The 27,643-nt window shown below is 46.3% G+C and overlaps 10 protein-coding genes across 10 annotated transcripts; 4 read left to right on the top strand and 6 right to left on the bottom strand.

Moving 5' to 3' along the window:
* Window positions 1-326: 326 nt before the first annotated feature.
* Window positions 327-1,886, bottom strand: I302_106771 (uncharacterized protein; the record flags this gene model as incomplete). Its single annotated transcript, XM_019192576.1, has 5 exons — window positions 327-494; window positions 564-697; window positions 773-1,271; window positions 1,464-1,715; window positions 1,824-1,886. 5 exons carry the CDS (start codon window positions 1,884-1,886, stop codon window positions 327-329), a joined length of 1,116 nt encoding a protein of 371 aa, XP_019045573.1.
* A 650-nt stretch (window positions 1,887-2,536) lies between these two features.
* On the bottom strand, window positions 2,537-7,660 carry I302_106772 (uncharacterized protein; the record flags this gene model as incomplete). The annotated part of the gene is made up of 18 exons (XM_019192575.1): window positions 2,537-3,126; window positions 3,188-3,350; window positions 3,418-3,489; window positions 3,548-3,681; window positions 3,754-3,982; window positions 4,039-4,159; window positions 4,214-4,313; window positions 4,412-4,581; window positions 4,658-5,227; window positions 5,278-5,395; window positions 5,453-5,564; window positions 5,629-5,765; window positions 5,834-5,925; window positions 5,986-6,088; window positions 6,180-6,419; window positions 6,502-7,249; window positions 7,328-7,463; window positions 7,542-7,660. 18 exons carry the CDS (start codon window positions 7,658-7,660, stop codon window positions 2,537-2,539), a joined length of 3,954 nt encoding a protein of 1,317 aa, XP_019045572.1.
* A 357-nt stretch (window positions 7,661-8,017) lies between these two features.
* On the top strand, window positions 8,018-9,297 carry I302_106773 (eukaryotic translation initiation factor 3 subunit K; the record flags this gene model as incomplete). Its single annotated transcript, XM_019192574.1, has 5 exons — window positions 8,018-8,108; window positions 8,238-8,464; window positions 8,561-8,702; window positions 8,865-9,122; window positions 9,263-9,297. 5 exons carry the CDS (start codon window positions 8,018-8,020, stop codon window positions 9,295-9,297), a joined length of 753 nt encoding a protein of 250 aa, XP_019045571.1.
* A 246-nt stretch (window positions 9,298-9,543) lies between these two features.
* I302_106774 (uncharacterized protein) lies at window positions 9,544-12,776 on the bottom strand (the record flags this gene model as incomplete). The annotated part of the gene is made up of 15 exons (XM_019192573.1): window positions 9,544-9,574; window positions 9,643-10,191; window positions 10,267-10,461; window positions 10,527-10,877; window positions 10,933-11,239; window positions 11,304-11,375; window positions 11,433-11,492; window positions 11,555-11,581; window positions 11,642-11,687; window positions 11,748-11,841; window positions 11,905-12,105; window positions 12,166-12,200; window positions 12,270-12,288; window positions 12,347-12,418; window positions 12,484-12,776. The coding sequence occupies 15 exons, from the start codon at window positions 12,774-12,776 to the stop codon at window positions 9,544-9,546; spliced, it is 2,352 nt and encodes a 783-aa protein (XP_019045570.1).
* A 2,134-nt stretch (window positions 12,777-14,910) lies between these two features.
* I302_106775 (uncharacterized protein) lies at window positions 14,911-18,416 on the top strand (the record flags this gene model as incomplete). Its single annotated transcript, XM_019192572.1, has 3 exons — window positions 14,911-15,000; window positions 15,061-17,446; window positions 17,506-18,416. The coding sequence occupies 3 exons, from the start codon at window positions 14,911-14,913 to the stop codon at window positions 18,414-18,416; spliced, it is 3,387 nt and encodes a 1,128-aa protein (XP_019045569.1).
* A 621-nt stretch (window positions 18,417-19,037) lies between these two features.
* I302_106776 (uncharacterized protein) lies at window positions 19,038-19,925 on the top strand (the record flags this gene model as incomplete). The annotated part of the gene is made up of 4 exons (XM_019192571.1): window positions 19,038-19,434; window positions 19,538-19,675; window positions 19,755-19,819; window positions 19,902-19,925. 4 exons carry the CDS (start codon window positions 19,038-19,040, stop codon window positions 19,923-19,925), a joined length of 624 nt encoding a protein of 207 aa, XP_019045568.1.
* Window positions 19,926-20,351: 426 nt separating this feature from the next.
* On the bottom strand, window positions 20,352-20,966 carry I302_106777 (uncharacterized protein; the record flags this gene model as incomplete). The annotated part of the gene is made up of 4 exons (XM_065870330.1): window positions 20,352-20,401; window positions 20,479-20,542; window positions 20,645-20,741; window positions 20,788-20,966. The coding sequence occupies 4 exons, from the start codon at window positions 20,964-20,966 to the stop codon at window positions 20,352-20,354; spliced, it is 390 nt and encodes a 129-aa protein (XP_065726402.1).
* Window positions 20,967-21,476: 510 nt separating this feature from the next.
* I302_106778 (uncharacterized protein) lies at window positions 21,477-23,636 on the bottom strand (the record flags this gene model as incomplete). The annotated part of the gene is made up of 11 exons (XM_019192570.1): window positions 21,477-21,563; window positions 21,629-21,751; window positions 21,838-21,913; window positions 21,974-22,104; window positions 22,197-22,425; window positions 22,516-22,678; window positions 22,751-22,942; window positions 23,011-23,088; window positions 23,149-23,196; window positions 23,265-23,403; window positions 23,466-23,636. 11 exons carry the CDS (start codon window positions 23,634-23,636, stop codon window positions 21,477-21,479), a joined length of 1,437 nt encoding a protein of 478 aa, XP_019045567.1.
* Window positions 23,637-24,777: 1,141 nt separating this feature from the next.
* On the bottom strand, window positions 24,778-26,268 carry I302_106779 (uncharacterized protein; the record flags this gene model as incomplete). Its single annotated transcript, XM_065870331.1, has 4 exons — window positions 24,778-25,021; window positions 25,099-25,333; window positions 25,382-25,571; window positions 25,651-26,268. 4 exons carry the CDS (start codon window positions 26,266-26,268, stop codon window positions 24,778-24,780), a joined length of 1,287 nt encoding a protein of 428 aa, XP_065726403.1.
* Window positions 26,269-26,572: 304 nt separating this feature from the next.
* Window positions 26,573-27,614, top strand: I302_106780 (uncharacterized protein; the record flags this gene model as incomplete). The annotated part of the gene is made up of 7 exons (XM_019192568.2): window positions 26,573-26,576; window positions 26,641-26,648; window positions 26,705-26,741; window positions 26,795-26,888; window positions 26,951-27,162; window positions 27,216-27,379; window positions 27,474-27,614. The coding sequence occupies 7 exons, from the start codon at window positions 26,573-26,575 to the stop codon at window positions 27,612-27,614; spliced, it is 660 nt and encodes a 219-aa protein (XP_019045565.2).
* Between the last annotated feature and the right edge of the window lie 29 nt (window positions 27,615-27,643).

Consider the following 27,643-nt stretch of genomic DNA (forward strand, 5'->3'; position numbering starts at 1 on the left):
ACGCACAGAAAGTTGAACTGCGTCATGACGATCACTTAACCCTCTTTCCGACGGATCTGCTCAGTACTCAAGGATAGTTGTATACCGCTGCTGGCTCCTTATGCGAAGCTCAAGACATAGTATGAGAGAGGCGAGCTTATTGACAGTAAGCAGGTTGTTCGGGATGTCCGAGCTACTGGCTATGAGATGCGATGAGTGGATGACATGAAAATCCAAATGCATGGTGTCTTCTTGATTCTTACTTTCTACTACATATTCGATATATCAACTATATAAGCTACATTTTCAATCCCACATGACTATCTTATATTGCGTCAGATATCAATCTATTGCTTCTTGTTACCTTTCTCATCAATCACATCAGCCTGTTGTAAAGCCTGTTGCAACAATTTAGCCAAGGAGGGGGAAACTTGTTCGACCTGCTTGATCAAGTCTTTAGGTTCGCCAGGGATGTATTGGGCTGCATCCTTGAGTCGAGATTCGACTTGCTTGGCCTGTTGGCGATGGCAGGTCATCAGCATTTTGTTTCAAGAAAAGAGGTATGAGTGCAGGATAAAACTCACCAAAGCCTCAGCGTCAACCTTTCCGTCCTTAGCCTTGCTCTTCAACCATGCCTCGGCAGTATCAGCGGGAAGACCAGCCTTACTGGCAGCTTCCTTGAGTTGCTTGATGAGCGAGTCAACATCGGCAGGGGCGGCTAAATCGGACGAAGTAAATCCAAAGTCAGCCCTTCAAGATCATCCCTCTTTATCTGCGTGTGAGATAGACTCACCCTCCTTAAGACCCTTCAAGAACGCATCAGCCGTATCCTTACCCTCCTTCCTAGCCTTCTCCACCTCCTTGTAAACCTTCCCAGCACTCTCCTCGACCTGCTTCAACTGATCCCCACCGACCTCCTTGGCCTTCTTAATCAAACTATCAAAGTCGAAATCCAAATCTTTGACACTATCAGGGATCTTTCCAGCAATAACGGCGATCAAACCCTGAGCAGAGGCAGGTAAATCATCTTTAAGCTCAGTTGCCAAAGATTTCCAGTCGACATTTTCGATCTTTCCTTTAGCATCTTTGACCTTCTGTTGGATCTTGTCGATGATCTTCTTGGCGTCATCACCGCCGACTTGCTTGAGTTCGTCCAATGCGCCATCGAGGTCTTTACCCTTGAGCTTGGAGAGGAAGCCTGCGATTCCACCTTCTTGCGAGTCGAGGGCTTTGTACAATGCGAAAGCTCCTGGTGGGAGGACAGCTTGGGCGTAGGTTGAGAGGCCGGTGGACTGGTAAATGGGGATATTGTCAGCTCAAATGTTGCTTCAAGAAACAATATTGTTGACAATCGAAGGTGACATCGATAACGTTCGTCACAAAGGGCATCCGACACATCTCAAGCTTGTTAAATCGTGTCATCGATAACAGATGTAGAGCCAAACCATAATGCCATAAACAGTCCAGAGACCAAAACAACTCACAAGCTGCGAAGCATTCTCCTTAGCACTCTTAACCCCCTCATGCGCAATGGCCGCAACATCCCTAACAGGTTTGAGGTAGAAGTAACCTCCAACCCCTACACCAAGAACAGCAGCGAGCACAGCCATCAACAAGGTGTTGTGGGTAGTGGAAGGTTCAGGGGCTGAAGGGGAGGTAGCGTAGGTTCGTCTGAAAGCTGATGCTCGGGAGGTGGAGGTGAGTGGGGCGATTCGTTTGGGGAGGGCTCGGGGTCGCTACAATTTCGATTTCGATTTCGATTTCGATATCAGCCATCGTCCACAAGCGAAAGAAACGAGAAGAAGCAGGAGAAGAGAGGAGAAAGAGACAAGACCAAAACTCACCATAATTGCTCGAGGAGCAGTTGCGAGTCTCAAAGAAGCAGTAGCGGGTCTTGCGAATGACATTGTGGATATGGTGAGTGTGTTGGGGTATGAAGTGTAAAAAGGAGATATATTCAGGTGTATCTGGTATGAACTATTAGACTGTGAAAGAGAAAGAGAAAGGGTATGAAATTCTATCCTGTTCAGCACGTCATGCCATATATATTATACTTTTGCACCATTGCACCATGAAAGCCACGAGACCGGTCAGCTGAGTGAGTGACGTTTACAGGTAGAATGATGGTTTGTCACTGACGTCATACCGCTTGTGTACCTGAACCTGAATATTCCAGCATTCCAGTAATACAACTCATCATCCGTGCGCTCGCTCGTTTACCGTCTGCATACAAGAGTAATCTTAGGCCGGATTGGGCCATTCGTACATTCGTAAATGCAGCTCAGTGAGTTTCAGGGGGATCAGCGAGTAACGTCATTCGTTACAAGCAAGTGTACGTGCATATAGCACAACTGCTGTTCAAAACAAGAGCGGGGTGACAACCCGAGTGGAAGTGCTGTCGAGAGGATGGACATATCATCTAAAATTCTCTAGACAAGTCTACTCACCCTCTCAATCAAGCGTAAACGAGCTAATGAATGGAGTTGTGTTTGAGCGTAATCATTATGCATCACAATCCAGCAAATCGTAATCGTAACAAACCAACCCCCCCTCACCCTCACCTTCTCCCAGACCCACTCAACCCATCCAACCTACCTTTCAACCCCTCCAACCGCCTCTCAAACCTCTTCTCCCTCACCCTCCAATCCAAAACCTGCTGCTCAGGTTCCTCCCTCCTTCTCCTCCATCTATCCGAGAACTTTGAAATATCCACTATCTTCGGAGCCGTCTGGAATTCTACTAACCTATCGAACAAAAGTCTACTTTCCACTTCTATGGTATTTCTCAATATGGACTTATCAGTAGGCGTTATAGGTACTTCCCACTCGTCCTCACTACTTGACTCTGTGGTTGATATTGATCTTGGAGTTCTCGACTTGACCAAATCTGGTATACCCGAGGTAGGTGTAGGCGTAGATAGCGAAGTATATCTCAGTGGAGATAGGGAATGTAGATCGTTATAGAATTCCTTAGATTTCAATAACGCATTCTCATGCCTCAAGAACCGAATGGTACTTCGTAGATTCTCAATTTGTTCAGTCGACTGAACAGACGATTCTGGACCGAATGCGAGAGAACCCGACGAAGGTCCACCGAAGTTTATCGGTTCGATGGTCGTTCCTCCAGGTGTTGAAGTGATGTTATTACCTAACACATATTTAATGTTAGCTCAAACACGACATCCGAGCCAGATCATCGTCGAGCTCACTCTGTCTATCACTTTGACCTTGTCCCTGATTCTTCCTCAACCTTGCATTCTCAGCTTCCAAAGCATCTTGTTCGGCTTGTAGTTGCTCAATGGCATCTTCGTATACCTTTTCTTGCTTTTTGGCCTTTGCGACGTCGTTCTCAAGCTCGATGATGATGTCGGCCTAGGGTGAAGATGCATATCAGCTCTTTTGGCCTTCTATACCTCATGGTCACGGCACGCAAACTGACCTGTTTTCTTGATGCTTCAAGACGTCTCTCAAGAGTTTCAACCTTCACTCCAGCTTCCTGTAGGTTTTGGTCCTACAATCAAAACAGTCATCAGCCAAAGCACTCTCAAGACAGCACCCGCTATACTCACCCTAATCTTAACTTCTCTCAGCATATCCTTCAGCTCTTCCGAAAGAGCAACCACCTTCCTCTCGGTATCCGCATTGAACGAAGCAGCCTGCTTGATAGTGGCTACTCTGGCTAACCACGGCGGTGGTACATCCACTATCATACCAACCAACATCAGCATCAATGTCCCATCTTACACTAAGAGCTGGAATTCGAAGGTCAACTTACTAGAGACCAAGTGTCCAGTCTTAACAGCCTCTTTGACTTTCGGCAGTACACTACCCAACTCGTTACCCAACCTGCCCACGAACATCCCGATCAACTCCCACGGATGAGCATCAGAAGAAGCCGAGGATTCAGCGGTGATTTCGACCAGGAAATGCTCGATGTCCGATAATCTCAAGGGTGATTTCGATGATCTCAGTGAAGCCACGTGCGCTCCGATTCTCTGAGCGAGCTATCCAAGAAAACATGTAAGCTCAGGTAAATTACAAAGAGATCTTCGCAGCTTACCTGAACTGCCAGGTCGACCGCGTTGGAAACGCTATTGGCTAGATCTCCCAGAGCGAGTGTAAGTTCAGGTAGGAGTGCTGAAGAGGATGATACGATTTCTTCCACTTGAGTAACCAGTTTACTAATCGTCGATGTCAGCTGAAGCAGTCCTCGCTGAAACGGTAGCTGAACGTACCCAGAGGGTACCTTGACACTTCTAACCAGATCTAATATCCTCTGCACAGGTTCGTAAACGCCTTCTTTGAGCGATGATTCCCCAACATCGATCTCGATATCTACGAATAATTGCGATTATGTTAGTCAGTCATTCCTTAACAAGTTCCCGTGCCCAGTGAAGTAATTCAAACGGAAGACTAAAGTCGAGACGACATACCATCTTCCTTGGTCAACCCCAGAATAGCCTGCCTAGCAAATCCAACAGCAGCCGCAAAATTATCCAAATCCGAATCAAAATTCCAAGCCAAGGCCAATTGCTGCTCCCCAATATTCAATTGAGGTTTATTGAAAGACGTTTCAGACAGATGATCAAATTGAGCTATCAAACTACCCATCAAATCCGAAGCATCAGTACCAGTAAGCTTTTACCTACGTACCGATAAAAGGGAGTGAGGAAGCTCACCTCGACAACTCCCTCGCACAATCACTCTCATTGAACTCATCATTCTTCACATTGCCCAACCATCCATCCACCTTACTTTCCACTCCTCCAAGTTCATTCAGCAGTTTCCCAAATACAAGCCAATCTTCAGGTGGACATCGCTTAATTATCCCATAGAATTTCTTGTTGAGTCCGCTGAAATGCCTTAATTTCCCTTTCAGCTCACATACACCCACCAACGTCTCAGACGTAGCATTATGCAATGAATTGGGTAATCCATGTATTTGAGATATGATAGAGATCAGCATATCCACTTTGGAGGATATCCTATTGAAGAACAAGTATATCGTGGTAGAATCGATTTCGGTCTCGTTATATGCGTCGGGTAGATACGAGGTGACGATACGCAGATGTTCGGCGAGTTGTACAGCTTCGAGTTTCTTGAGTTCTAGATCGACAGTCTTGGATTGGGCTTTCACCGCTGTAGATTGCAATTTCAAGTTGAGGTTCATCAAAGCTTGTGTATCCTTCGATGTGGTGGCAGTCTCCGATTCGACAGTAGCTTGTTGCATCCGGAGGGTGTCGATCTCACTAATTTCGGAGTCAGCTATGTTAAGCTCATTATCACTCAACTAGCTCACCTCTGCAAACTCGATACAAGATCCCTGAACTGGTTGATGGTAGCTTCCATGTCCAAGACCACGTTTTCAAGATCGTTAGCTCTAGATTGTTCATCCCGCAGTTGCACAGTCAGAGATTCTGTGATTGACAGGACACATCAGCTCATGGGCAAGAACCGTCGACTACTGAACTGACCTATCTCTTGGTTGAGCGCCTTCTCAGCCTCAACATGATTCTCTTCAAGCTCATCGTTCAGCTCCTTCAGCGCTTCGAGGTCTTCGATTGTCACTCGCATCTCTTCAATTCGCTGCGAGGGTATCATTGATATGTCAGCTCTTCATCATGTCGAACGAGGCAGATCACCAACTGACCTCGCCCATCTGCAAATTCCTCTCAGTCAACTGCTCCAGCATATCCTCAGCGCCGAGAGCATCATCCAGTTGCAACTTCAGATCTTCAACCTGAGCCTCAGCATTAGACAGCTTAGCTTCTGCCAATTCCAGTTGACCTGATATACATCAGATCAGTCCGCTGTCAACAACTTCCGAAGATCTGCATATGCCAGCTGTAACTCACCGAACAGATCTTCCTGAGAAGTGAGCTCTTTCTCCAATTCGGCAACTTTCGATTTATGTTCTCGTTCAGCTTCGGCAGAAACATCTCTCAATCTACCGTACCATCAGCTGTCCACCCTGATGATGAAATACAAAACACTCAGCTCAACTGACCTGATCAAAGCCTCTTTCAACCTCTCATTATGCTTTTCCAGCTGAACAAAAGCCAAGCTCGTTCGTTCCCCTTCCAGTCCAGAGACAGGTTTCTCATATTCCGCTGCAGAATGCAACACCACTCAAATCAGCTTCTTTAATCGTCACGACTACCTTTTCGGTGGAGAGCTGTACATGTGGGATCTCCAACATACCATTCTCCTCCTTCAGCACAGCGACCTCTAACTCCAACTCTTGTACTCTCTCATTCAACTTCTCCTTCTCCAGCTCCGCACTCTCTGCTTTCTCTTCTGCCACTTCTCGGTCTAATGCGGCCATCTCAAGTTGGTCCATAGCTTCTGCAGCTTTGACCTCTAGTACGTTATTCTCGGATTGTAAGTCCTTTGAGGTCTTTTGGGCGGTTATGAGAGATGATTGGATTTCTTGGAATTTGGCTAAAAGAGCAATGACCGTGAGCTGATTTGCACGGTTCTTCTTGACTGGTACAGCTGTATGAGCCAAATGCAGTAGACATACCTTGTAATTTCACTCTGGCAGCACGTAACGTATCTGCCTCGCCTACCCTCCCTTCTAACACTTTGATCTTCTCCTGATCCTCATGTTTCCTATTCTCCAATATCCTAATTTTGATTCTCAATTCTTCCAATTCCCTCTTCTGCGTAAATGTGATACCGTCTCTCTCCGGCGAGTCCCCCGATGAGGCCGCGTGTGGCTGTTGAGTGGTATGGGGAGAAGTCTGAGTTTCAAGTTCGAACGCGGGCGATAGGGTCGATGAGATTGATCGTACTGCACTGGGTCTAAGTGAGATACCTGTCAAACTTGGCGAGGGGGAAACTACTCGTTTGGCGGAAGATGGAGGAGGGGATGTAGCCTGACGAGGGAGAGGGGGAGGTGACATGTTTCCTGCTCTTTTGGTATTATCTTCATTCCTTTCTTCCGATTCAACTTGAGATGCCAAGGCGGTGGATGCTCTACCAGCTACTGAAGGGGGTCTTTTGAACGTACCTCCCGTGACACTTGTCCTGCCGCTTGTAGCTGGCGTAGCGGCAGATGATGTTCGTCTACCGAGCGGTGGCTGAGCAGGAGTGGAAGTAGGTTGAGAGACCGCTCGTGGGGGTGTGGAGGGCGTGGCGGATGGTCGAGTAGAGAGTTTTTGGGGTGATGAAGCCCTGGATGGACCTGCAGAGGATAATCTGGAGGTGGGCGTTGGGGGCGGTCGAGTGACTGCTGGTGTACCGGGAGTTCTGGAAATAGATGCTCGAGGCTATATCAATATCAATGTCATACCAGCATCAGCTAAGAACTCTTCCTCCTGATCATGACAGCGAGTCTCAAAGCTCACAGTGGACGGGACACTCCTAGTAGGCATTTCCAGAATCTTGACTTGACTGGGCCTAACGAAAACCCCATGATTGGCCTGACAATCGAAATACCTCTCTCCCTTTACTGAACCATCGTTCTTCCCTCCAGCTTCGAGTCTATCACAGTCCCACAAGTACATCAGCTTATTTCTCTAGTGCAGTTCAAGAGGCGTGGAACAGCGGGAGTCGACTCACAGTTCCACACCGACCCATTTCCCAGCTGCGAAACCTGGATTAGAGCCTGTCCATCTCACGTGTCCTATCCCGGCTGCCACTTGCACTTTTGCTCCTATTGGAGCTTCTGGGGTGGTCATATTGCTTGATTGTTCATCGTATTGCTGGGTGAATATTGGTTGATGGATTGATGAATTGATGGATGCGAAATCGTCTTGTATCTTCCTTTCTTCCTCTTTACTTTGCTTTGACGCGTCTGATCAGGATGAGGGGGCCCAAGGGTAAACAAGAGCAGTGATGTGGCATATAATCAATATAAGGAGTGGGGTGATACTGCCACGTGCTTCAAATCATCGTTTTCCTCGACTTTGCCTTCGTCTTTTGTCCTTTTCAACTGCAGCAACCAAAAATATACATCAAGCAAATAAGCAGTCTCACCACATAACCATAAAAAAAGTATATCATAGCTTCACACTTAAAAACCAGCATCATCAACAATGGCAGTAGCAGTACCAAAGAAGAACCTTAGCGATTGGCACTCACCCTCAACTCGACCAGAGGTGATCCACGAGTTGATCCATGGTGTTGGTGAGTTGGTCTTACTTACCTTACTATCTTCTCTGGTCCCAGTCCATCGACTATGTCTATCTGCATGTCTCATATCCGGCATGTTCCATGGCATTTGCACACTATAGCTGAGATACTGACCAAACACAGACCGATACAACCCCACCAACCTCCCCTTCATGGAAGAATACCTCCTCTCGCAAATCAAAGAAGGTCAATATGACCTATTCGCGAATCTCGCCATATTGAAATTATACCAATTCAACCCCCAACACTCCAACCCAGATATCATCGTTCACATCCTGGTCAAAGCGTTGAGCGCGACAGTACACGGACCTGATTTCGGATTGTCTCTTGGGTTATTGAGGGAGCCTAGTGTGAGTACATTGCATCTCCCTTTATTCATCATCTTATCCAAACTACTTTGCGATCAAGAGGAGTAGCTGATTTGTTTTCTATTCACAAATACCCAGGCAATCCTCCACGATATCGAATCGGATGACGAAGCTTTGACCATCCTCATACCATTCCTTACGAACCTGCACGAGTTGGTCAGGACCTGTCAGTTCACAAAGTTCTGGAAAGAGTTCAACGGGGAGTCGGAGGCAGCTTCGAGTGAGTTACAACATATCCCTTCTACGTACGAGGCGTTAGAAGATCAATCAAGGATGTCGTGAAGAAACAAGATGGTATCTTCACTTATCTCTATGCCTTCGTCAATCTCATCTCACCCCCTGGGACCATACTGATACCTCTTTACCCCACCCACCCACCCAGTCCTCAAAACCCGATACCTCCCCTCCCACGCCTCACCCCTCGACTCCCTCCGATTCCAATTCTCCCTCTCCATAGCCTCATGCTTCTCTACCATCTCCCTCACCCAGCTCTCAAGGTGGTTAGATCTCCCTTCTGGCCAAGTATCTCAATATGTCGAGCAGATCGGATGGAGTGTGGAGGGAGAGAAGGCGGTCATACCTAAGAATGGGGATAATGATGTCAAGGCTGGGGTCGTGAGGGAGAATGTCCAATTGAGTCGTGAGTTTTTCTTCCGCACACTTTTCATCTTCGTATGTCGCTGCATATCTGGCGCACCATCAAGTCATGGGCTGGGTATACCAGTGGTCCATGAACCTCACAAATTGGTCAGTCGTGCTGACTTACCTGTCCCATCGCAGAATTGACAAAACTTGTTGCTGCTGCTGCGTACTAGATGAGTGCAAAGGGTGATCATGGGAATGCACTTAGATAACAAGATGTATATGCATGATCTTTGGATATATCGAGATATGTGACAAGCAAGCATCGCAGAATTAGACTCAGCAGAAAAGACCTGACCAATCGCTCTAGACTACTATTGACATATCTGATCTATATGAAAACTACCGAGATTGAAATTTATGTTTTCACCTTGCTTTACTGTAAGCATCTGTGGGTTATTGATATACATTTTATGATCTTACATTTCCACAATGTTCTCGAGATGTTGTCTAGTAACATCACAAGACATCGTCAATCAACATACCGCCATAAAAGGAAAATGAGATCGTCAACTCACCGGATCTCATTCAACTTCTTCATCTCCCTCACCTTATCCTCCCTCTCCTTCTTCTTCTTCTTGTCACTCTCGAAAATGTCTCCCGCCCTCTTCCTGACGTTTTCAACAACCTCATCCAACCCCATCTTCTTCCTCAGAGTAGGAGTGACCTTCTCGATGTACTCCATGACACACTCCTGCGCATGTTCACCGATAGACGTCGAAAATTGCAAACTTCTATTCATGATCAATACCGTGATCTTAGCTTGCAAAGCGGTGCACTGTTCTCGTTCTAGTTCGGTATACATGTCGGCACCCAGACTAGGCACAGAGCTATTTACTTCTGAGGGAGTTGACGAGGATGACCTGGCTCGACGATGATGATGGTCTGCGTTGGGCGATTTGAGGAATGCCGAATATCCTTTCGTAGCTGCTTTCAGGGCGTCTTGATATTCTGATGAGTACCCTCGTCCGGAATGTGAGAAAGGAGACGTGATGATTTTGGACATGTGGTCAAGGAAGGATAGGGAATCTTCTTTGAGAGATGCAATGAGATCTTCCAGTTTTGCTCTGAACGACGACATTCGAAAAGTATCAGTAAAAGTGTACCTTCTCCGTCGCACTGTGAAAAGGATAAGGACTGACGAAACTTCTTCTCTCAAAGGTATATTATCCCCACAAATTTCTTGGATGGCTAGATTCTGAATACCAGTCACTTCGTTCCATAGCGCATCGATATGTTGAACAACCAATTCTCGCCATTTAGATGAGTACTTATCGATGAATGATTGTACGATGCTTTGCGTCTCGATCACACCAGGTTCCCGTCGATTCGATACACTATACGATTCATCAGCAATCTATCTGTCCATCTAACAGAGAAGTCATGACACCACCAGACTCACCCCTTGATCATCTCAGCCAAAACATCAAGATACACAATATCCTCTTTCATCACCGAAAGCTTGTTTTCCTCACAAAAGGACTTGTAAGTATCCCCTTCCCCTAATTGATTTTCAAGGTAGGGTACAAACTCTGGGACCAAATTTTGCATATCGGTTTCTAGATTTTGTTGGAGATCGACTAGTTTTCCAGATGAGTTAGATCTCTCGATCCTAGTCTTGAGCGTTTTATGGAAACGGTAGATCACATTATCGTGCAATGCTGCTACCGGATTGTCCATCGTAGGGTTTTGAATCAGCCATTCAGAATGTGATTTGATCAGTCCTCGCAATGTCTTCTTGAGTTGGACAATACTGAAGACCAACGTCTCATCAGCTCGCGCACATACACGAGCATAAGCAAACTCACTTTTCCTCGACTTTCATCCTGAAGACTTCCTCCAACTTCTTCTCCAACTCTCCAATACCAAACTTCCTACCTGCTTTATCTTGGATATCCAGCCAATCTTCAGTCGAAAAAAGCAAATTCTCTCGGTTCCTAACTTCCTTGAGTGAGATGCCGTTCCGTCTTTCTTCGGAACTTCGAAGTCGAAGAGGCCACCATCCCCACTGAGGGTTGAAACCTCCCAGATCATCGGTTTGGCCGTTAAAATATTCAACGAATGGAGACAGATCGCCAGGAATCACCTCGATAGCGTCGGCTCGGGTGATCACACCTTTGACAAATGGGATTAGCTCAATCGTTCGATAGATATCCCTCTTTATGTAAGATCAACTTACCGATAGTACGCTCTCCGGTTGGGTCGTACTTCATTGCGAGCTGGATTTCTCGATTATCGGTTGATGGCTCCTCTGTAGATAGTGTCATCAGCTGCTCGTCTCCAAATGCGTGATATGAGAAGCGCGTACGACCAGTTCCAGCTAAGCAGAGGACGATGATATTCTGCTGTTGAGAAATTCGATCGGATACTAGTTCTTCATCAAGAATTGTCAATGAATATATAGACAGAGATAGGGCAGGCAGAACTTACTCTCTATCAAGGGATTACCATGTAGTCCTTTTGTGATCGACTCGTCAGCTCGTAGCAATGGATATATAGGGGAGGCCTACAACTTACCAGGCAAATCTTCGATATCGAAGTTAGGTAGATTGAAGCCAGAGATCTATCGTACTCAGGCGTCAATATAGGTATTCGATATCTTACAAACTGATCGATGACTCACATTGATGATGACAACATTGGAGGTGACATCGGCCCAGGTACTCTCATCCGATTTTCTTTGGTCTTCGCTTAAGCTTTGAAGAGCTGACCAAGGTCTGCATCCGTTGAACCATCATCGCACGTGACATCTCGCTAATATAGACATCCCAAATACTCACCTGACGATGTTATACCCTCCATCAGCTCTTCTAGCTTCATCTGACGCCAGAGGGAGCAATCTCGCAATCTGATCAGTTTCACCGAGATCAAGCGCGAAAGGCAGGACGTTCGTGGTGTCGGTCCGAGTGTTGGTAACTTGGACAAAGATGTCCACTTTGAGGACACGACTCTGGGATCTAAGTCTGATGAGATGAGGGCAGCTGGATTTTACGGGTCGGTTAGATCGGAGTTTTCAGTATGTTGAGTCTACGGACACTCACCAAGTGGCTCGTCCGCTTGCGCAGTACAGAGGTGTCTGCTCAAAGCAGCATCAGCAAAAGCACCGATATGCAAGAGCACGATGGATAGAGGGATCAACGCTTACATCAGAGACCCCGCTGAACCTATGGAGCGATACATCAGCTTCTTTCGATCATACATTAGGAAGAAAGTATCACTCACAAGCTACTCTTTCCCGCGCTTTGTCCACCAAGCGCACATAATCGAGGTACTGATACTTGCTTTTCGTTAGGACTAAACATCTATGATATCAATAGATGTTGCTTTCATGACGATACCGGTGATGATTGTACACTCACAAAAGTCTAGCAAGCTGGTCGTGGATCTTCAAGAAGTTATTGATCTCCCCTTCACCTACTTGAAAGGGATCTTCGTCCGTATCGCCACCATTGATAGATGAGGTGTTGGTCCGAGTGAGAAGTGTTGTTGAACCGTTACCGAGAGGTGAAGATAAGTCCAAGGACGATTGGGGAGTGGGGTAAGCTCCCAAAGGAGTATGTTTTTTACGCTGACGAAAAACGTCCAATACCTCCTTGGATCCAGTTGAGGGTGTGGGTGTTTGAGGAATTGAGGGAAGGGTTGAGGTTTTCATCTTGCGAGGAGGGAACCGTGGTATGACTTCGATGTCTTTGTAAGTGTAGATGTATCGATGAGGGGGTGGCATATATGCCTTTTTGAGTATTGTTTGGTAAGAGAATAAAAGATGGTCACGATCGTTGAGGGGGAATGGGGTTTATATATCTTGATTCGAAGCATATTGCTTAAAGTATGGGGTGTAGTATGGGGTGGTATCATATCAGAGAGAAGGGATGGTCAGGGCGTAAGCTGAGACAGCTGTCAGTGCACTCGACGACCATTTTGTCAACATCGAGACTCTCGTCAGCTTGAGTTGTATGATGTGGTCAGCTCACAGTCAAGCTGTAGCCTATCGCGATCAGATGAGATTTGTCGAAGCGATAATGTGTTCTTGTTCTTTGTCTCAACCTGTCTTTCATGATGGCTGCCGCTGGTGCATAACGACACGTCTTCGCGATAGCACAATGAGCTGACGAGGTGATTATGCAGAATCGCAGAATCGTTAAGATAGCATGAAAAGATGTGCTATATATTGATTCTCGTCAGCTCAAGTCAAATGAGATGTGGAGAACCGACCATACTCATATTCCTACAACCTGGAATGATGGTCGTCAAGATCATGTACAATATCACGTTGTGGTGTGAGAAGAGAAGAGTTCATCTCGTTATGCTTATCTTGTTCTCCTCTTGCCCTTCACAGAAGTAGCAGTGGTTCTGATACACGTTGGAGTGAGAACATTACCAGTCAACTGCAACTTACTGGTAGCACCCAAGTCAAGCCAAAGCAGGCACTGATGATGAGCTTTGATCGTCTCATCTTTGTCATGGTTTTAACGTTAATTCAGGGTAACAGAAAAGAGGAATTCCTTTGACTTTACGCTGGACGCGTCGTTCCTACTTTGATTTTTCTTTCGACTGCTGTCTCCGAGAGCTTATTGTCTTTCTGTATGCTGGAGCTTGTAATGTCGATGCATGGTGGTTCTGATGCTTATGATCAATGAACATTACTCGTATGGTCATCGTCGTCTTACTGATCATTGTGAACGTGTACCATCTGTTGTAAGAAGCTATTAGTCTTTTGTATCAAAAATCAAGCTAAAGGACCTACGTAGGACCACACAACAACAGAAATCATCAAGACGCGTTTCAGATTCAGATCAATTCAGTTAACTTTGCAAATTCCAATCATCGTCACCATATATATCCATCCACCTTCTACCTTTATACTTTGCAACGCATCTCAACCCCCTTTCCAGCCCGGTCCTCCTCATAAGATAGGTGAGTGTCAGTCAAGTACCATTAATTACCGCATAGACCCCTAGTTCATCTTGTTTTGACGAAGAGATCTGTCTCACATCAATTCATGTTGATGTTGATCCGTGTGCGTATCCAGCAGATCAATCATAGTCTCACCACCACCACACTCGTTCATTCCGACCAACTCGTCACTCACACTCCTTCAGGCTTGAAGCCATACAATAACTCGACCACGTCTTGAAGGCGACTACACGACTCATCATTAGAAAGTAGGAAGATATCTAGCATTGAGTCGTTGGATTGTGTTTATTATTAGATTCGACCAAAGGAACCTCCTCCATCTGGTCAGACCGGCGTCCGAGTTCAGATGAACTAGCAAGATAGCACACGGATCATCATTGAGGATCAAAACGCGCTTTGTCCCCTTTTAGTGTGTTTTCAACTTGTGTGTACGCATACATACATATATTTACACACCGCTTGGTCCACTAGGTCAGATCAAATACGTCAACTCGAAAAACAACATCAACATCCACTCCCCCCTCCTCCCTCCTCTTCTTCATTCTTCCCCTCTTTCTCATATCCGATTCAACACATCTTCCCCTATTCTTGTCATCTAACGTATCAGTAACGATTAATCAATCCGACCTACAACATTCATTACCCAACACGCTCATTACAATCTGATTTTACGATTTACGATACAACCTGTTTAACGAAATTCCTACCCAACGTTACTGTTACTACCACCATCCTGTCAAACATCAATCAAGCCGTTTAAAGGACCCATCCTGCCTTATTTCGACTCTCAACTCCACATCTCGTATCGTATCTTGTTTACGCAAATAGTAATTTACAATCTTGCCACCTGAAGAAGACACTCCTTACGAACAATGTCTCTTGTCGCTCATGAACGAAGTTCCAGCTCGTCAGGATCAGAAGAGGAGAAGAGGGCTCAGAGGTTGGCTTCTGCTAGGAAGAAGGTGAGTGCTCGGATCTCATATACTAAATCACAAGGTATTATTGTATCTGATATCCTACAGTTACAGACTTTTCGAGCTTCTCGCTCATCCGAGAACTCAGATTCTGCTCCAACGGCTTCTTCATCCTCATCCTCGTCTAAACCTTCTTCACCAACCAAGATGATGCCTCTCACCACAGAAGCAAGCATCAACTCTCCCTTTACCTTCCCTCCATCTCACTCTCACTCTCGATCATCAAGCAAAGGAAAAGCCAAGGACATGGATTTAGAATTCCCGGTCAAGCCTGCTAGTATCAGTGGACATCGACACCGTAGATCAGATAGTCAAGCTCATCGCCGACAGAGATCATCGGTCGCTATACCATCAGGTATACCGCTTGGTCAGGGATTATCAAGGCCTTCGGTGATGGGCGTGTTTGACGGTCCTAAAGAGATCATCACTACCCCTGCGACGCCTTTACTCGATTCACCTGATATCCCACCGGAACCCAGAATACTTCCTGATGACAACCACGAAGAGGTGGCTGCTAGATTATCAACCTTTTCTTTCGGGTCTAAAGCGCCTATGTCAACTTTCCCTTCGAAGCGAAGACAGCAGCAACATTCCGTTCCTTCTCATTCGCTGTTCTCCCCTGACGCGGTGCCATCAACCTCACCTCTCGCTTCTCCCACTTCTTCAGCGTCTGTACCAAATCTCAACAGACTCTCAACACCGTCCTCTCGACCGCCTAGCTTCCTCCTCACACATCCTACACCTCTTGCCTTTGGCTCACCAACTTCAGCCAACCCCACCAAGTCAAGTCTTGCAAGTCTACCTTCCTCTCCACCTACACCTGCTAGAAAGAGACACTCACACACGAGGTCGAACTCCATATCACTTCCCAACCTCAAGTTATCTGGAGCTCGTCCTACTTCATTGGGTATTCCACCTTCGAGTATCCCTTCTTCACCATGCTCACCGACCAGTGTAGGTGACAGTGCGAGTCGATCGCGACTTTCCAGTCCTATCACAGGTCAACGTCTCAAATTCGAACCTTCGGGTAGAGGAGCTGAGGCTGAGAAGGAGAGAGAAGAGTCCCGTCGAAAGGCTTTGGAGAAACTCACTGGTGGATCAGCTGGTCCTTCCAGATCACCTGTAGTTGAACCTCAAGTAGCCGAAATCAGCCTTCCAGATTTGGATGATGAAGACTCTTCTTCCGTCGCTTCTTCAAATCGACCATTATCAGGGGCTTTGGGTTCAGGTTCTGGATCAAGCTTTTTCAGTCGACCATCATCCCTCACTCTCCCACCGTTGACTGCTTCAACTAATTCCACTTCTTCCGCCGTCTCCTCCTCCACCTTCTCACGGGGATCACCTAACGAGCAGCAATCCCCTGTAGAGCGATGGTCAGGCTTCGGTTTCGGTCTTGCAAAAGAGTATGGCAAAGATGATGGTCTGTTTGGTATGGACCTGCCAACTGCTATGGTCAAAAGACCTTCCATCAACCGGCAACTCAGTGCTTTAGCTGAAGTCGATGAGTCAGAAGAGGATGAAGGGGATTTTGAGGATAACGATGCTCCTACCGATATGGTCAGAACCTTTTCGGATGAACCGGAAAGTATGATCTCGCCTTTTCCCGTCGAACCTACCCCCAACCGTTTGAGGGACTTACGTCTGGGAACGTCGATTACCTCCTCTACACCTCGTCAAGATTCTATAGATAGTGTTCATTCTTTTTCGTTTCCTCGACAATCTAGCGCGTCTCCCTCGGCTGGCTCACCCACAAAAGGATACGGGTCAATAGGTCGAGGCAGGCCAAAACCATTAACGATTGGCTCGACCTCTTCAACTCCGTCGAACATGTCCACACCTAAGTCAGCGGGATTCTCTTCGCGTAAAAGGACCGCACCTGGAACAGGTTCCAGAGGAAGTTCCATCTCGTATAAGAAAGATGATAGTTCCTCTTCATCCCACGATCTATCAATTGGGAATGGAAGGAACGTCTTTTCGCCTGAGTCTATGACTTCTCCGCCATTACATCCGACAAGTCCGAAATTCTCTGGCTGGGGAAATACCTCTGCTAGATCATCTGCTAGGCCATGTCCTCGACCTAGAACATTGGTCGGACTAGGTATAGATAATACCGGATCGGGAAGGGTGTTGGGAGAACTTGATGAGGTAGATGAGGAGAACTCGCCTATTCCAGGATCGGTCTCGATGTGGACATCTCCTATTCCAGGAAACAACGATACGATCCATCCTTATCAAGATGAATTTGAGATGGAGGGCAGAAGGGATAGTTTTGCTGATGAGACTACCTGGAGAGATGTACAGCTGGATATGGAGATGGAACGGGAGGCTTTGAAGGAGGATGTGGAGTTGCTGAAAATTAGGTGTGCAAGTTTGGAGGAGAAATTGGAGATGGAGAGAAAGGAAAGTACGGTGCTAAGGGAGCGAGTCAGAAAACGTGAGCTGGAGTCCACCTTCGAGCGATTGGACTTTCAGCTGACATTATATGTACCATAGTGGGCGATAGATTATCCAGTGTCTCATCAGTCCCCACCGACAGATCGTCTTCTGATTCCCATGCCGCCGAATCTCGTTTGATCGCCGAGATGCGAGAACAGCTCTTCAATCTCACCACCTCTCTCGAAGCTGAACGTCGAGCCAAGGAAGATGCTCTAACCAAATTAGCAGAGATTCACCGACCTTTCGTACCACAACCATTCAACGTGGCGGTGGATGACGAGTCTGTCTTTACGGTTAAATCGGAACATCAAGTTTTGTTAACTCCCTCAATCGCTTCACCAATTATCATTCCTCCATCGCCCTTACCACAGCTGGATGCTTCACCTCAGCTCGACCAGGCCTCAACGCAATCCACACCTGATCCGAATCTAGCAAGGATGCAAGGCTGGGGATTTCCCCGAGATCCATCACCCGTAAAGACCAATCAATCGAAAAGGGAGTCGTTCTTTGGTTTATCGACCGTGTTGAAAAGAAGTGTTAGCGCGGACGAGGCGGAAACTCATAATGGTGTTGATTTACCTTGTTTTGTCCTGCCCAATCAGATGTCACCTGCTTTTGGCGAATCTTCGACCTCAACATCGACATCGATGTCGTTCTCCTTTCCGCAGGTGCAAGATGACTACACGCCTAGATCTGTATCTGAACCGATAACCAGTCTGGTTGAAAGCGCCGAAGAAGGATTCACGGAACAGGCTGTATCATTCATCTCGTCTTACCTTCCTAGCCATTCGACCTCGATGGAGATCCATTCTAGTGAATCGGATGTGCATATGAAGGGGTTTAACATTGGGAGGGATGAGCAGGAATGCAAAGTCTCGTCTTGGAGTTCTGCTTCTGGGAATGGGAGGTCGAAATTGGATTTTAGAGGTTGCTGTAAATGCTGTTCTGGACCTGTCATCGAATTGTGATGGATTCGCGTACCTGTGTGGTGAGTAGAAAAGTGAGAGAAGGGTATTCATCTTATATATTATTATCATAAGTTATATTTATTCTGTTGGCGGATGTACAAGACGAGGAGAGTTGTTGTTCGTTAATATATGTAGTTGGGTTTTGGAGTTATGAGTTATGAGTTATGATTTCATACATGCATGCTTCTTTGTAAGATACCTGTTTTGAGCCGAGTCGGCGTTGTAAAGTCATGTTCGAAACGCTTGTAGATGATATCACTAGGGTCGACCTTGACCGTTGCCGAAGCAGAGAGTACGTGTTTGTCTGAACTATGTTTACAACAATGATACGTACGACATCCTCGGCGATGCAGTGCATGGACGATAGTGGATGAACTTTATCTTAGAGAATTAGGTTGGGTGAGTTTGTCACCCGTTTGTTCTGTCTATATAAACACTCCATTCCTCGTATTCCTCTTCTCTTCTGGTGATTTCTCCTCTCTATACCATACATCCTACTTGATCCATAACCAATACTTATAAACAATTCATTCCATCTATCAGACCTAAGCACAACCACACTTTACCAAACGACCTATCTCAATATCCTGTAATTCACGTACACATAAGAACCCACCAAGAATGACACCTTACAACCCCATCATCTCAACCTCCTCCTTCAACTCCTCAATCATATCATTCACCAACCCCACCGGTTCCTCCGGGTGGATAAGTAGAAAAGATGGACGGTGGAGTATAAAAGATTGTTCGGGATTCTCCATCTCCTCTTCTTCGGACGGAAACATCCATATCTATATCGACGATGGCAACTCCTCAACTCACCGATTTATTGCTGGAAAAGATTATAGGAACAGGTCAAATGGGACGTTCAGATTCTCCCATCCCGATGAGGATAACCTAGCTTGGATAGAGGTGAGGAGGAATGGGTTGATGAGGTATCAGGACTCACGGGGGAACTTTACGGTTATCTATCCTAGTGGAGGGGTGAGGTTCGTCGATATTTACGTGGCGAGGGAAAGTGAGTGGCGAAGCTTCTCTTGGTCTTGCTCTCTTTGTGGCGAAACCCAGAGGTAGAGCGATGACTGACGATTTTGTTTCTGATCAACGTGGTGTATTATCAGCGAGCAATACAGAGGTCTCTTCTGACGGAGAGAGCGGTGATGAGTGGGGTTCAGAGAGTATATTTATGCCTTGGTTGAATTTGGGGGTGTTCATACCTTCCAGAAGAAGTTCAGAGGAGGGTCAGGCAGTTGTGAAAGGTGAGTCCAGATCCCGAGTTGAGGTGTAGGTCAGGTTGTACTGTCCACTGACATTTCCTAAACTTTATCTGTGTGATAGACAATCGTCAGTCCGGTCCATGGGTACTTGGCAAGATCAAGAATATCTTCGCACTCCCAAAATCTGTGAGTGGTCTCTTCGTAGAAACCAGAAACCAGAGTTGAATCTGTGTAAGCTAATATACTGGGTCATCCTTTTCGGGATTAGCTCTCGATAGCCTTGAAGAAGTGAGATCACTTGCGGGGTCCATGAAAGCTCCAGGGGTCTTCAAGTGCGATGGCTAGGGATTAGCGGAGAGAGGTTCAAGGTCATTCAAGGCAATTCGGAAAAACGCGAGCTGGGAGCAGAGAGAAAAATCGTAACAGAGGCAAGCCAATCGAAAGTTCGTAGAGGATATATATTCCGACTGCTGTATATCGATATTATTTGGGATGAATTGGCTCTTTCAATTTCACGCATTTTGGTGCCAGACAAAGCATGTGGCAAATGAACATGACGCCGCACCGAATTTTGATATACGTTCATTCTTTGAAGTGATCGTCACAGCAGCGTGCTACGCAGCGGACAAGAGACTACTTTCCCCTTCTCATTATTGAATACAATACAGAAGAGGGAAGGGGACAGGGGATGGCATCTGAAAGATCCTTCACTGCCGACTTAGTCCTTTCTGCCATTCGGCCAGATATATTCTGAATCCAGAACCTTACCTGCTCCACCGTCAGCGTCTCTTCCATCCTTCGAAGATTGCAAACATTCTGATGAGAAGGGAAGCCACAACACTTACCTCTCTCAGTCTTGACCCACTTCCATCCTCCCCTTCTATGATCCTTCCTAGTCCTCTTATAATGCTAGACTCACGGATGTCCATCGTCAGCACCCACGTGGTACAGGACAACATGGCCTCTCCAATAAGGATAAGATGAAACAGCGGTGGAAGATTGTGCACTCACCAAGATCCCACGAGCGTACCACCATACGCTCCAAATGTATTTCCTACCCTCCTGATCGAATTCGGGAGGACGGGTGTAGCTCACAAGTGAAGTAAGGCTGATCATAAATCACGGTTCCCAGACTTTGGTGCCGCGCCATTGACTTAGCTTGAATGACTTGGACCATGATGCACTCACGGATCTTTGACGGGATACGCACTGTCTCCTCTTCTTTCGCCTCATCTCTGATAGCAAGAAGGTGATCGGCGGTATACTCACTGGCTAGGGAGAGTTGGTCCACCTCGGTCGCAAGCAGTAGGGTCTTTTCGTTGTACTCGAACATGTTTCACTGACTTTATGGTATACGAACTGGATGAAGTGCAAAAGGAGATAACCAAGAACGATCAGATCTAGGTCGAGGTGTAGAGTAACGTAGATACTACTAAGGATGGGCATCAATTGGGTTGGTACGATGATCATACGACGCTGCGGTCTATCCATTGAGGTTGTCATACGACTTCGTCCTTAGAGTACAGTATCACATGATGAAAGAAGAAGAATTGTGGAGGTTTTAGGGTAGACTTGGGTACTTTGTTCGTACTATAGCCACCAATGTTGAAAGGTTATCTTGTCGATCGAACGCAACGTACGAAACTGTAGACGTATTGTGTGTGTCTCATGCGATAGAGTTCCCATGAGGTATCCGCACGCTCTGTCATCCTATTCTGAAGGAAGTCCTTGGACACTTCGCAGTGACGAAGAACTGGAATGTTATTCGATACATGCCATGTTTCCATGTCTATCTATCTATGGATACATATTTTCCCCTTCCTACCTCTCTTGGTCTATCCGTCTAAGAGGAATTATCCCTACACGACCAAGCTCCTGCTCCTTGGTTGGCAGCGTAGGAATCTTTGATATCGATGACGGCTCCGTATGTCTGCGTCGTCATTAGATCAGCACAGATGTCTCGCTAGTCGTAGGAGGACCCGTGAGTCGACTTACCCCTGCAACCATCAAGAATGACCCTAAAGCAATGACGAAGATGTTCCAGAAAAGGAGGAACTTGTATAGGATCGTCTTATCGGTGGTTCGCCTTTCCCAGTTATCGTATAACCACATCCCGGCCTAAGTTATAGGTGCATTGTCGCATCAGTCCCTACTCCTCTCTCTGATCCGTAAGACTTAGGTCAGGCAGGGGATATTCAGCTCACCATAAGCTGAATACATAAGACAGTACCGAACAAGGCTCCTACCAGCGAGGCGATACCGTCGAATACGGGGATAGCACTACATCCAACGGTATTTCAGCTTGGGGTTCGAGAGGGGAAAGGATAGAAGAAGACCCACCTGGCGATGACATAAGAGAACAGGAGGCATCCCAATACACAGCTGACCCAGACAATGTAATGCTTGGGAGAGTTGTTGGTAAGGTGTTTACTTCCTCTGAGAAGTCGGACGAAGAGGAATTTGGCGGGGAGCTATGCGATGGGATAAATAACGGTATCAGTCTGACGTCTTGAAGAGTAGGTGCAGGTATAATCCCGTCCCTCCTGGAAGAGGGAACACTCACATGAGTAAACATCATGGCGGTTACGAACAGACCAGGCAAAGCCAGACCGTAACAGACTTTCTTCAATGTTCCTCCCGCACTACCCAACGCAGGGGACGCAACGAATTGACCGCAGTAGTAATATACTACTACTCCTACAACGGTGTCCACGGCAGTGACGAAACTCTGGGAGAGGAGCATCGATTGGGTGTATTTCCTTTGATCTCTCATTTCAGATACGATACCGAAGCTGCACCAAGAATCATACGAAATCAGTCAATGGAGACGGTGAGAGCAGGTATTTGATGGATTATTTAGGATGATGAGTTAGAATACTCACAAGGCAGGCGTACCTGTAAAGGCGAATACCAAAGCCGAAACAGCGGTGATAGCTTCTGTGAAAGTAGGCTGACCCCAGATGACTAAACCTTTGTCCCATGCTCCATCTTGAGGTGCTGTGGCCGGTCGCTCTTGTACTCCGACGGCGATTGTGAGGGTCAACACTGGAGAGCAGGATAATCAGCACATGTGTTTTCCATCTTTTCGCAACGTTTCACCCTAAAGAGATGACTCACAAGCACTCATGATGGAGACCAATCCTACCCAGCCCAACCAAGAGATCTTACCCAATGTCTGGATACAAGATAAAAAGAAGGTGACGATGGTAGCAACAGCTACGAAGACCGCTGTGCATGTCCCGTGTGATGAAATTGCGTTGAGACCGATGGAGATACCCAATAAACCGGATGCAGCGACACATGTCATGACTGTTCCGGTGAAATGAATGGGACTATCAGCTCAATCGTATCAAGGACAATATTGCAGTGTCACTCACAGAGCCAGTACATCACAGCTATTACATCTCTTCCTATCTTTCCCTTGAATAATAACTTTCCTACATCATCGATACCGTCTGTAACACATGACTATCAGCTAAAAGCCAGAAACATGGTGTGGGGGTTTTACGACTTACAAACTTGAGGGTGTTTCACTTTGAACTGCCCTACGACGTAATCAGACCCTACATCGCCATCATCGTCAGTCAGGTATTGCAAAGTAGATTGACATGTGAATGGGAGGTTCACTCACAGCAGATGATAGCCGAGATAACCCATAAACAGATGATTCCCGGTACGATACCCAACACAGCCAGTGTCGAAGGTACACTCAAGACTCCTACACCGATTTGCGACTTGATCAGCAGAACCGTTGTTCCTAGCCATCCGACCTGAAAATTCAATAATGCAATATCAGCGGTTTATTCCTGTTGATCGGAAAGCGCTGATTCACATTACGATAATTGGGTCCATCTTCTGTGATGACACCGAACACATCATCGGTCTTGACGGTAGCAGTCTCAAGATCCGACTCTGAGCTTGAATCTGATCGTGGTAAGGTCGAAGGATGCTTCTCCTTCTCCATTTCCTTGTCTTTGTGCGAATGTGAGAATCCGAATACCATCTTTAGGAAGGTGGATATAGGTATGCTGGATTTGAGAGGAGCGGTATTGATTATACAGCGGCTAGAGGTTTTGTTTTGTTCTGTTTTGGAGGCTATAGAGAAGAAAAGAAGTGGGAAGATATGATGAGATTGATAGATCACTTAGAACAACTTCAAGCAGAACAACATGCGCTAGCTTACATCTCCTAGCACGGCCATTCGTCACCAGCAAACAAAATCACTCTCACTCGCATGACCTCAAAAAAAACTTCTTGAACCGTTGGTAGACTGCAGTTATGAGTATATTTTGCTTTACCGAGCCATGTTTGTCCGGATGCTATGACGACTAAGGCTGCATGTTTCGCTTAAACGTGAAACATCCGACCAATTCACCAGGCGAAGGACGAGAGGGAGACTTATGGCGTGTTCAGGGAAAGACAGATTCCAGGAAAGAGATTTAGCTTCGGATGTCGGATTCGGCGGTTTTTGTGTTTCTGGTTCGGTTGTATAACTCCGTCACCGGTACTGTTAAGGAGAAATCATGCCGTACCACTGTACTCAAGGGCAACCCCAGTTTAAGCAAATTTTATCGATGACGAAAGGTTCCAGGAATGTTCGAAAGAGCAAGCTCAAAATGCTTGCAACGGGATTCTTGCGGATGACAATCACTAATGGTCCTCGATTGACAGTGATGTGCCTCGCTTGAATAGAGCTCATCTCAATGTCAAGCGACCATTGAGAGGTTGGTCATCCTTGGATGGTGAAGTGTGTTCCGGAAACTCAGGAAGGCGGATGATACGGTATTGATCAGGTTCCCAAAGAAGCTGTAAGGAACGACCATAACTTAACGATCAACATTACATCACATTCGACCCTCACATGTCCAATATTTCCCGAATGGCATCCTGGCAGGTAGCAATCACCGAAGCGTTAAGTATCCAGCAAGAAGCGCGGATGATTGACTCTCAGTCAGCACAGATTGTATTCACGTTTAGGTCATTTAAATGAGGGAACGATTAAACAATTATGCAAACACAGCGAATCCTCCTCAAGCTAGCATTACCATATTTACATTTCAATACATGGTATGATGATGCCGAACCATTGGATGGACTTCCATTTAGGGGTCCGCACTTCCGATGTACAAGCAAGCTAAAACGCATTATCGTTTCTTATACACACAAGCTTTCAAAATCTCTTCACCCTCCTGGACTCTCTCTTTCCACCCTTCTTCTCCTCTAGCTGAACCAAGGGGTACAGCCGATTCCTTCGTGAATCTGAATAGAGTGAAGTGAGTAGATGGCGAATCTTGTTCTTCCAACTTGAACCCGAACGATTCTACTTTCTCTACAAATTCTTCTGTAGAAGTGAATCGTGAGGTCACCTCAGCGATGTGAAATGTGCCTCTGTAGTATACAAACAGACAGGTATATCAGCTGTGAACGATGCACCCATCGCTGGCATGTACAGCATAACAACTCACCCCTGCTTGAGCACTCTAGAAGCTTCCGCAATCCCCCCTACCCAATTCTTACCCATCAAGCTCAAACAGCAGACCACCACATCCACCACTTCTGAGGCTTTATCATCCTTCTTACTCTTCTTCTTCCCTTTATCTTTCTTCGATACCCCTTCACCTGCCGATTCTTGATGGTTGATACCGCCTGGCCTTCCGGGAAGAGGAATTTGTTCCAAGAAATCAGCCTGGATGACCCATCCTTCCGATATCTTCTTTTCTTGCCCTTCATCGCTACTTCCTGGAACACCTGAGTCTCCTACCAAGTCGTAAGACAATACCACTTTGCCCTGGGGTACCAAAGCTCTAGCTAAGCCTGCATCACCGCATCCTAGATCTGCTATGACTGTTCCTTGAGGTAGGGGTGAGAGAGCTTTGATGATGTGTTGTAATGGTGGGGAGGGCCAGCCGGCAGTGAGAACTCGGTGAGTCATGTGGTACTACACGAGAACAGCAAAATCAGCTTGTACTCAGATTTATATCGGAAACGAGCTGTGATTTATGACGAGAGCTACTCACATCAGCAAAGATCTTAGGGTCCTTCTTCATCATCTCAACAGCTTCAGTCGAAGGTGTAGAATACAGCTGTTCGTTTATCCATCTGAACCTTGCTCCTTCAAGCTTGGCTTGCATGTTCTTCTGCATATCCGTCAAGTTTTCTCCCCCAACCTTGATCTTCCCCTCGGTTGATGATGACATAGGCAAAATGGGAAGTTCGATGGGAACATTCTTCGCCTTGTTCTTCTGCTTGGGGGTTTTCTCGTTCTTTGGCGTAGGTTTCTCGTTCTTACTTAATGCAGGTGTTGGTCGATCCTTATTCTGATTCTTCTCTTTCCCTTTGGGTGTTTCGACTTTGCCCTTTTGTATTTCAACGGCATGATTCCCCCTTTTCTTCTTACTCGATCCACCCATACTTTCGCTACCCACTTTCTCCTTCACATCTCCTTTTTCTAACTTGTTCATCAGTTTTTCGAGATTAGCTTGAGTAGATTTGAGGAGGTTCGCATCGTGATGTCCTCCTGTTGAGGGTCTCTTTCTTTTGTTGTTGTTGTTCTTGGAGGGTTTAGAAAAAGCTGAGGTAAGTGAGGTTGATGGTCCAGCGGTGGACCCCTCGAAAGATGATGGGAAGAGGGACATTGCAGTTGATCTTCGAATGTATTGCTTTGCCTCCAGATCAGTGGGGTGTGATTTAACGAAATGCAAGGGTAGGGAGGTAAGTGGGAAATGGAGATTTGAGATGAGAGATGAAAGATGTACGAAAACTTATGGTGATTGTGCGGGGCACCGAGAGAGAGAAATTTGATTCCGTCGTCTGTTTTGCCCTCCCACTCACTTGTCAACTGGAAAACCAATACTATCAAAACTCGATATCATCCATCATCTATTCAATCTCTCATTCTCTTGATACATTCTTTCTGTGTATCAACAGCCAAAAGTCACAATGGGTGAGTACATTTCTGGGGAATCCGGGTCAGAAGCCTGTAGCTGATATACTTTGATTTTTTGCAGATTATCAAGTGAGTTCTCGGTACTTCCTCTCACAGAAGATTGTCTCCTTACTGACTCATGCTAGAATCGAGCTGGTGCAAACAAAGGTAGCGGTGGTGTAGGTGAGTAGGCATGTGTCTCATTAACAGGGATAGATATCTGATGCCATGTATAGCTGGAGCATCCGAGACGGCGGTGGATCGAAGGGAGAGGTTGAGGAAATTAGCGTTGGAGACGATTGACTTGGCCAAGGATCCATATATCCTCAGGTATGTCCTGTCCTGTCCTATCTCACAGTACCCCTACACACAGTATGCTGATCGTTATGCAGAACGCACTTGGGTACACTCGAATGTCGACTATGTCTCACCTTGCACGTCAACGAAGGATCCTATCTCGCCCACACGCAGGGAAAGAAGCATCAAACAAACTTGGCAAGAAGAGCAGCAAAGGATAACAAAGATGCTTCTTTGATGATCCAAGCTCCTCCAAGTGCAGCTCAACAGGTGAAGAAAAAGGTCTTCGTGAAGATTGGTCGTCCAGGTGGGTTCCCTTCCAATACCGTTTTATGAAACTGCTGATTTGGATCTGGACAGGTTACAAGATCATCAAGATACGTGAGCCAGTCAGTCAGAGAATGGGTCTGCTATTCACCGTATCATTACCGGAGATCAAAGAAGGTGAGAGACCAAGAAAGAGGTTCATGTCTGCTTTTGAGCAAAGGAGGGAAATTCCGAATAGAGCGTTCCAGTATTTAGTTGTAAGTACTCCCTCCTGGTCGCGCGTTCTTCTACACCGCCGTTCCCACTACAGTGCTCGGACATTGTGCTGAACATCGTTCGTCATTTCTATAGCTCGCAGCAGAGCCATACGAGACTATAGCATTCGCGATCCCCTCAAAAGAGATGGTAGATCAAGAGGAGGATCCAGAATCAATATGGGAGCACTGGGATCAGGATGAGAAAGTGTATAGCTGTCAATTTTTATTCAAGTAAATGCCTTATCCGATGAGGGTTTTCGTGTA

This window comes from Kwoniella bestiolae, chromosome 5, assembly GCF_000512585.2.
Source record: "Kwoniella bestiolae CBS 10118 chromosome 5, complete sequence".
Lineage (NCBI taxonomy): Eukaryota > Fungi > Basidiomycota > Tremellomycetes > Tremellales > Cryptococcaceae > Kwoniella > Kwoniella bestiolae.